This window comes from Salvia miltiorrhiza, chromosome 8 (assembly GCF_028751815.1).
Source record: "Salvia miltiorrhiza cultivar Shanhuang (shh) chromosome 8, IMPLAD_Smil_shh, whole genome shotgun sequence".
NCBI classification, from domain to species: Eukaryota; Viridiplantae; Streptophyta; class Magnoliopsida; order Lamiales; family Lamiaceae; genus Salvia; species Salvia miltiorrhiza.
In genome coordinates, this window is record NC_080394.1 from 41,061,887 (window position 1) to 41,070,057 (window position 8,171).

The window sequence follows — 8,171 nt, forward strand, 5'->3', positions numbered from 1 at the left end:
ATTTTTTTTGACTAAATTAGTTGGATATTAATTAATTAGATAATTATTGAAATAGGGGAAAAAAATGCTAATAGACCACAATTTTAAATCGTGCTAAAAGACCACGGTTTTTAAACTGTATTCTATTTTGCTTGTGTTACGCTAAAAGACCACGGTTTTAAAAGTGTGGTCGGTTAGCGAATGTGATATGCTAAAAGACAACAATTTTAAAACCGTAGTGTATTAGCGTTTGTGATATATATATGACCACAGTTTGAAAACCGTGGTCTATTAGCGCCCATCTACCACTACACAACCTACAACAACACTCTTTTTACCCCTACGACTACGGTTTTTAACACTAGTCTATCAGCATTTTTCTTGTAGTGTAAGCAAAATGCATATATGTTAATCGTGCATATCTATTTCAATATTTAGAGTTGTTTATTTTGATGGTGGTCTTTTGCTCAAAAATTGGTGTTGCACAGATGATAGGTTTAGCTTGCACGAATTCTGTAATGTGTGGGTAAAGTGATATTCTCTTTCTTAAATTTGAATATAGAATTGGTAGTTGCACATATATGTTTTTATTGTTGCATAGCATATGCAGATTACATATTTATGTCTGAAATGTATTATTGTTGCACTATACATTATATTTGCATAGATTAAATTGGTGCATAAGAATATAAGATTTCACAATTTTTCTTATGTGCAAGGTCAAATCCAAGCAACAAAATACAATAACCGAGCAACACAATAATCTCATCTAACTATCCATCTACAAAAATACTTAACTATGCAACTATATATGATCCTTCAACTATGCACCTGAAGACTTCGAACCCTTCAATTATGCAACTATGCAATTACGATTTACGAATCCTTCATCTATGCAACTATAAATCCTTCAACTATGCAACTCAGAAACTACTAATCTTTCAACTATGCAACTCAGAACTTCGAAACCTTCAACTATGCAACCTATTTAAATTGATTAACATCTTAAAAAAAGTATTTAAAATGAAAATAAAAAAATTGATATTTTAATATGTGAAATATTATCTTTGAATCCTTATTTTACTTTTTAAATTTTAGTTAATTTATAAAAGCTAATGCAATGAAATATTAAAAAATAACACAAAGTGACTAAAAAAAACGAAAACTGAATGTTAATGGAATAATGAAAATATTGAAATCAAACCCCACAATTCTCGCCAACTACATTTGAAAATAAACAAAATTACATTGCTATCCTTTATTATACACAATAAAGAAAAAACGACTAATTATCTAATTAATTATTAACCGCTAGATCTTCAATTTTAAAGGCTAAGATTAGGTTCCTAGTTCTCATTTTAAAAGAGGTTTTTATTAGAACCTATCCCTATATAGGATATATATATATATATATATATATATATATGTAATACCCGGGCTTTTGATGACGTGTTTAATTTCTTGAGTTTGAGTAATTAAGGTTTAGATCCCTTGTTTGATTTACTTTGTAAAGAGATGAGGAGTTATATGAAGTTTTCTTGTTATTTTTTTTAAGATGTTGAGATGTTCTTTCGATGATGTGAGAATGATGTGAGATTTTATATCCGTATTTGAGTTTGAGTATTTGAATAATTCGAGATAATTATTTGAATGAGAATGATGAACTCGGAAGTGAGATCTGAGTCCGTTAAGACGTTTTTCAAAATTTTGACTTTTTGACGATGAATAGTAAAATACTGCTATTTCGTCTTTTTGTCGACTTTCAAAATCTTATGTGCACGTCGTCGAGAAATATTCTTAGTTTTTCGATACGAGTCCAATAATGAAAGTTTTTATTTTTTTTTTACGACGAGTGAATAGTGAATCGGGATTTCTCGATAAACGTGTAGATCTCGTTTATCAGAATTTCGAGAACGAGCTTGTATTTTCTATATTTATATAGAATTACGAGTGTAATGAAAGTGAGTAGAGGTTGAGAGGGCGAGTAACGAAGAGTATGGGTAGTTAGTCGTTAAAACGAGACGAGACGAGATATTTAACGACTAAATATCTAACCTACCCTACCCCTAACCACCCCCCCAACCGCCCAAACCCACTCACTCACACTATATCACGTTGATATCAGCCACAACACACACACTAACACCTACAACACACACACTAACACCTAAAACACACACACACACTTCACGCATAACACCATTTTCTTTGGTGTTGGAGCTTTTGACCTCCGATTTGAGCACCGAGACGAGCGTCGATCATCTTTTCGATCACGTATCTAAGTAGGTAAGATCTCTACCTACGTTTTGATGGTTTTCTTTTCGATTTTCGTCGACGTCGAAAAACGTCGATTCTCGACTTTATTTTGAAACGACGTCGGATCGTCGTGAAATTTTAGTATGTTGTTCTTGGGTAGATGTTGAGCATGTTTAATGAAGGGAGTAAGAACGGAACGAACCGTAGCTATGAAACCCATGAGGGCAGCCCCGTTTTTCACATATTAGCTTGTCTTTCGATTTTTGTTTGATCGTTTTGACTTGATATTTGTGCTTAGGGGTATGCTAGAATCGATATATATTAAATTCGTATTTTTCCAAGCACGAAAATTGTATAAATTTTTAGAGTATGATTATTTAAATTCGTGAAGTTTGAGACGTTGCATAATGAATATTATTGCGTATATGTGTTCTACGATATCACATGAGCATGCTAATTGATTTACAATTTATGGATGATAATTGTTGAACGAAATTAAAACTGGAATTCTGTCAAAATTTTACAGCAGTTTCAAGCTTATGTTTCGATGAGTTTTCATTGCTTGATGGCTCTGAAATTTTAGTATGTTTATCTATGATATGTGTATTTCGTTGCTGCAAAATTTCATGTCTTTTGGATGATGTTTGCTATTTTAAAGATATTTTGAAAAATCCTTGACAGAATCTGTCAACTATTGGTAGACTTCACAAAAACGTTTATATCTATTAATCCATGAAGGATTTTGCATCACCGTTTTTTTTTAAACGAAACTAGACTTCAATACTTTTCTAAAAACATAAGATTTCGATTTTTATGACCTCTGAAATAGAGCAGTTTATTATTTCAAAAATGCCCTGTTCTGCTGTCATATTTGTCCAACAGTAAAAGTGTATGAGTTTCATTGTTTATTTGGCAGATCATATGAACGTTTTCTCTTGTGAAATTTTAACCAAATCTTCAAGGATACCTTTAGTTTTGGATGATTAAATTTGATGGAATTTTATTAAGGTTTTCCTTGGTTTCTAATGGCCTAAACAAAATTGGCAGAAACTGTCAATCTTTGACAGCCTGCACTAAAAGAGCAATATCTCCAAAAACCTTTAACCTTTTTGGTTAACTACCATTTTTAGAGTGAACTACACTTCATGAAGTTTTTGAGATCAATTGGTATGAGAGTTTATGATGATTGAGTTGGTTGTTATGAAGTTTTAAAGATGACACAAAAACAGCAAAACTTTCTAGAAAATAACTTGATTATATTTGTTTTGATGGATGATACGATATGACTAAATGGTGTGAGTTGTGAGAGTTATGATTAACGCACATAAATGTTGGTATCTGACACTCGAACAATTGGTGTCGAGTATAAATGATAGTTTACTGATAAAGAGTTTTGATGATTTTGAATTGTTTGGGTTGCGTTGAAAAGATGTCAAGATGTTAAGTTTTGAGTCGAGAGACGAGTTCACGTAGTGAGATTCACGCGTTGAAATCTCGTGGCTGACATGATATATGAATAGGTCATGCCGAAATTTTTAGTGAAATTAGAATTTGAGCATAGTCAATTCTTGTTGACCCGTGACTCAAATACATGCCTAATGGAAAGTTTAACTTTCTAATCGGTTAATTAGACGAGATGAGAGCGAATAGATCTGCTAAGAAAGTGAACTTTTCGATGTGTTAAATATTTCTTTTAATTGAAGCGCTGCTAATTATAACATAAGGATGTTATAATTAATGAGTAATGACGAGAGATAATAATTGTTATATTGATTAACAATCAAGAGAGATGAACATTAGAGATACTAATGTTTCATAAAAGAGATTAGATTATTAATCGAGGTTTCTTTTATAACTTCTCACCAATTCTTCATAACGATGAAGGTCCTTTTGGGAAGTAACGACTTGAGGGAGAGAGTGACGTTACTCATTGATACAGAGACACAACGAGGTGGGCATTACTTTTATTATACGTATATAGAGATCCCCTGCTTGTCGTAGGCCTCTTATACGAATGAATGCATGAGATGATTTAACTGTTAATTTCAGTTTTATATATCTATCAAACGAGTTTAATGCTACCTTTGAGCAAGTTATTTCATGACAAAATCTTTGAGTTAAAGTTATTTCAAGTATTGTCTTGCCATAAAATGTTTAAATTTTAGTATGATATCTATCTGCTTTGGCTTTGCCAATGATGCAATCGAATTCGGGTCCTGAGCAGTTGATAGCTATCCTGCCAGGACTAGTGTACACCAGTGACCGTGAGTCATCTAGCGGGTTGGCCGGTCAAGTGACCGTGAGAGGTGGCCACCTCTCCGGCACACAGTTTCAGATATGATAGATTACAAAAGAACTTAGTCTGATCAGACGAACTTTAAGAATCACAAATGAACTTAGTAAGCTTGGGCCTTTTTAGCGAAAAACTCCCTTGCTGTACTGTTTATGATGGCATGACAATTTACAGTTTTGAAGCATGTATTTTTATACCTAGGCATACGTGCCCACTGAGTGCTTTTGTACTCAGCCCTGCATATGTTTTCTAAATGTGCAGGTTGAGCTGATGTGATGATGGTGCTGCAATGAGCGGAGTCTCCAGGGTTGTTAATAAATAGTTAACCTGTCTAGAATATGTCTTCATACATATGTCTAGCTACTTTCCGCTGCAAGATGTTGTTGATGTTATAGTATGTTATGTCATACTTTGAGTCTTAAGAGAATGGTTTCATACGATGTATAACTTGATTAATGATATTAATTAAGTTTTATGCTGTCTTTCATAGACTGTTTTCAATTGAGTATTAATGAATAAAAATGACGAGTTTTATTAAGATGAGTAAGTTTTACGGCTATAAATGACGCCCTTTTCTTCCCCTTCTTCTTTAACCCCATCCCTAGTCGTGGATCACTCGACCTAACTATCCATAGTTAGGGCGGGCTGTGACAATATATATATAGGGAGAGGTTCAAATATGAACCACTAAATAAAATTAGAACAGAGAACCATTTTAAACCATTCGATCATCAAGATCTACGGTGGATGCATCATCTTGGTGGATGAATGCAGATCCTGGGTTCGAATCCTGAAGGGAGCAAAAAATTTATTATTTTCGGATGCATTAAATTTAATAGCGAATGCATTAATTTATATAGTAGATGCATTGATTTTAATGGTTCTTATGTTCTCACGATAAGTGTGGTTCTCACTATAACCGCACCCTATATATATATATATTGATTGATCATCAAATTAATATTTTTCATATCAAGAGTCTGGAAGTACATAAATGCATTGGCTTCGGTAAAATTTCAAATAGAATATTTCCAATAAACGAAATCTAGACACATAAGACAAACACATATATATGTAAAGCTTCAACAAGTTTGGCAGAAGCCAACTCACACAACTGTGTAAGCAGCATTTAAATAAGGAAATATTACCACCATTAGTTAATTTACCTCCCCACAAAAAGAAATTAGACTAAAGTTTTAGAGCCATGCCAACATGGAATAGATCACCGTCATTTAATTTCTATAACAAATTAATAAAATATAATTTTAATCTCGTATATTATTCCAATTTCCAGCCTTTATAAAATCCGGAGTCCACCCAGGTCCACACAAGTCTTCCCTTTCTCTCTCCACTATCGTACTTGCATGTATCCATGGAGACTACCTCAGCTACCAACCATGAAAAAACACGCTCTAATTTGTTCGAAAATGTTAAGGTTAGGCTGATGGAGACAGCGAAGAATACGAAGAAAATCGGAGAAGATGATCCCAGGAGAATCTTTCACTCCGTTAAGGTTGGATTCACTCTGACGTTAGTGTCTTTGTTTTACTACTTCAGACCACTCTACAATGGCTTCGGACAAGCCGGAATGTGGGCCATTTTGACCGTCGTCGTCGTCTTCGAATTCTCAGTTGGTACGTATATATATATAATCACTTACATGACATTAATTATTTGATAATTCTGATGATGATATGATATGTATTTATTAATTTTGTAGGTGGAACAATTTCGAAAAGTTTGAACAGAGGGGGTGCTACATTACTAGCTGGTGCATTAGGAGTTGGAGCTGAATATTTGGCCAATCTTTGTGGAGAGAGAGGAGAGCCTATTGTTCTTGGCCTTTTGGTTTTCATTCTAGGTAATTAAACAAATTAATTTCTTTAAATATGTATATGATGATGAAGTTGTTAATTCCATGTTTATTGTGAGTGCAGCTGCTGTATCAACATTTACGCGATTTATCCCAAATGTGAAGAGAAGATACGATTATGGGGTTTTGATATTCATACTTACCTTCAGCCTGGTGGCGGTGTCCGGTGCTCGGATTAGTGAGATCATGGAGTTGGCTCATCAACGCCTCTCCACCATTCTCATCGGCGGCGCCACCTGCATCGTCGTATCCCTTTGCATTTACCCCGTTTGGGCTGGTCAAGATTTGCATCATCTCATTGCTTCTAATATACAAAACCTTTCTGCCTCCTTACAAGGTACGTACGTGTATTTATATTTATATTATCTAAATTTTTATTATAGCTAGGCTAGGAAATTAATTAATTTGTGAATTAATTTCCAGGTTTTGGTAACGAGTTTGGCGATGTGGTTTCGTCTAAGGATGGTAGGGATAAGTCATATCACCAAATTCATAAAAGTGTGCTCAACTCAAAAGCAACCGAGGAATCATTGGTTAGTACTTTTTTGTTTTCCTTTTCTTTTCATATATATATATATATATGCATGTTTTTTACTATTAATAATATTCTATTATAGGCGAATTTTGCATGGTGGGAACCAAGTCATGGACGTTTCAAGTTCAATCATCCATGGAAACTCTACTTGAACGTGGGTAGCATAGTCAGGCAATGTGCATGCCAAATTGAAACACTTAGTGGATGCACAATCAATTCCAAACCTCAGGTAAAAAACAAAAAAATTTCAAGAATTGATATAACTAACTTACAATTTTTCTAATCGATATAATATTATTTTGATTAATTTTAAATTTAATTTTATAGGGAGTATCTGAATTCCATCAGAAAATCCAACCATCGTGCGTGAAAATGAGCATGGAATGCGGCAAGGCTCTAAAGGAATTATCAACAGCAATTAAAAGCATGTGGATTCCATCATCAGCCGTTGCAGTCCATTTAAACAACTCCAAAGCTGCAGCTGATGAACTCAAAAACATAATGGAAAACTATTCCTCGTTGCCAAGTGAAGCAGACGGCCTTCAAGAAATCGTGCCCATACTCGTTGTTGCATCCATACTCATCGACATCATTAAATTCGTCGAAAAAATCGCAGTGTCCGTTAATGAATTATCTCAGGAAGCAGGGTTTAAACAACCGCAGCTGCTCCACCGTGGGATTGTGAAGCCTATAAATGATGATGATCAAGTAGTTGTAGAGATCGTCGACACGCCGGAGAGGAAGAAGCCTCTAAGAAATTAATTAATTAATTATGGGACTTAATTAATAATTAAATAGATTGTTATTACATGTTTCTCGATGGAAATATGAAACCATGTATATATGCACCATTGTTGTGCATAGGTTGATGATGTATTTTTGTCGGAGATCGATGTGTGATATTAATATTTGAATTTTTATCATATCACAAAATTAAACCATCTTGTTATAGTACAAAAGGTGTGTGCAAATAAAATTGCTCTTCTTTTTGGTAGAAGGTGCGTTATACTTTTGTCACCATTTGGCTGCATGCTTTTTGTTGATCCAAAGCCCTTTTAACTTTTTGCTCATCTTTCTTTCTTGAAGCATTATTTAACTAATAAAGTATGTAATATACGTCCCTCACTAATATCCATCACATCAAGTTCATCAACCAAATTAAGTCGGAAAATCTCCAAGTTGATCACTAAAATCCCTTTTCTTTTTTTATTTTTATAATATAATATTTCCTAAAT

General features: G+C 33.9%; 1 protein-coding gene and 1 long non-coding RNA gene across 3 annotated transcripts; both read left to right on the top strand.

Moving 5' to 3' along the window:
* Positions 1 to 2,154: 2,154 nt before the first annotated feature.
* LOC130997068 (uncharacterized) lies at positions 2,155 to 5,060 on the top strand. Its single transcript, XR_009092913.1, has 3 exons — positions 2,155 to 2,265; positions 4,120 to 4,186; positions 4,790 to 5,060. It is a non-coding gene; the product is annotated as an uncharacterized LOC130997068 (long non-coding RNA).
* Positions 5,061 to 5,832: 772 nt separating this feature from the next.
* LOC130997069 (aluminum-activated malate transporter 8-like) lies at positions 5,833 to 7,859 on the top strand. 2 transcript variants are annotated; one of them, XM_057922341.1, is made up of 6 exons: positions 5,833 to 6,162; positions 6,249 to 6,389; positions 6,466 to 6,738; positions 6,825 to 6,934; positions 7,019 to 7,165; positions 7,285 to 7,859. In XM_057922341.1, the coding sequence occupies exons 1-6, from the start codon at positions 5,901 to 5,903 to the stop codon at positions 7,696 to 7,698; spliced, it is 1,347 nt and encodes a 448-aa protein (XP_057778324.1). In that variant the 5' UTR covers positions 5,833 to 5,900; the 3' UTR covers positions 7,699 to 7,859. The 2 variants fall into 2 exon arrangements, with proteins under 2 accessions (XP_057778324.1, XP_057778323.1); XM_057922340.1 differs by having other exon boundaries at positions 5,835 to 6,162; positions 7,264 to 7,859.
* The last annotated feature ends 312 nt before the right edge of the window (positions 7,860 to 8,171 follow it).

Bases quoted from the DNA above. Each gene is read 5' to 3' on its own strand.
- LOC130997069 (XM_057922340.1), top strand. From the start codon at position 5,901: ATGGAGACTACCTCAGCTACCAACCATGAAAAAACACGCTCTAATTTG. The intron at 6,163-6,248 runs GTACGTATATAT...TTAATTTTGTAG, and splicing joins CGTCTTCGAATTCTCAGTTG to GTGGAACAATTTCGAAAAGT. The intron at 7,166-7,263 runs GTAAAAAACAAA...TTAATTTTATAG, and splicing joins CAATCAATTCCAAACCTCAG to GGAGTATCTGAATTCCATCA.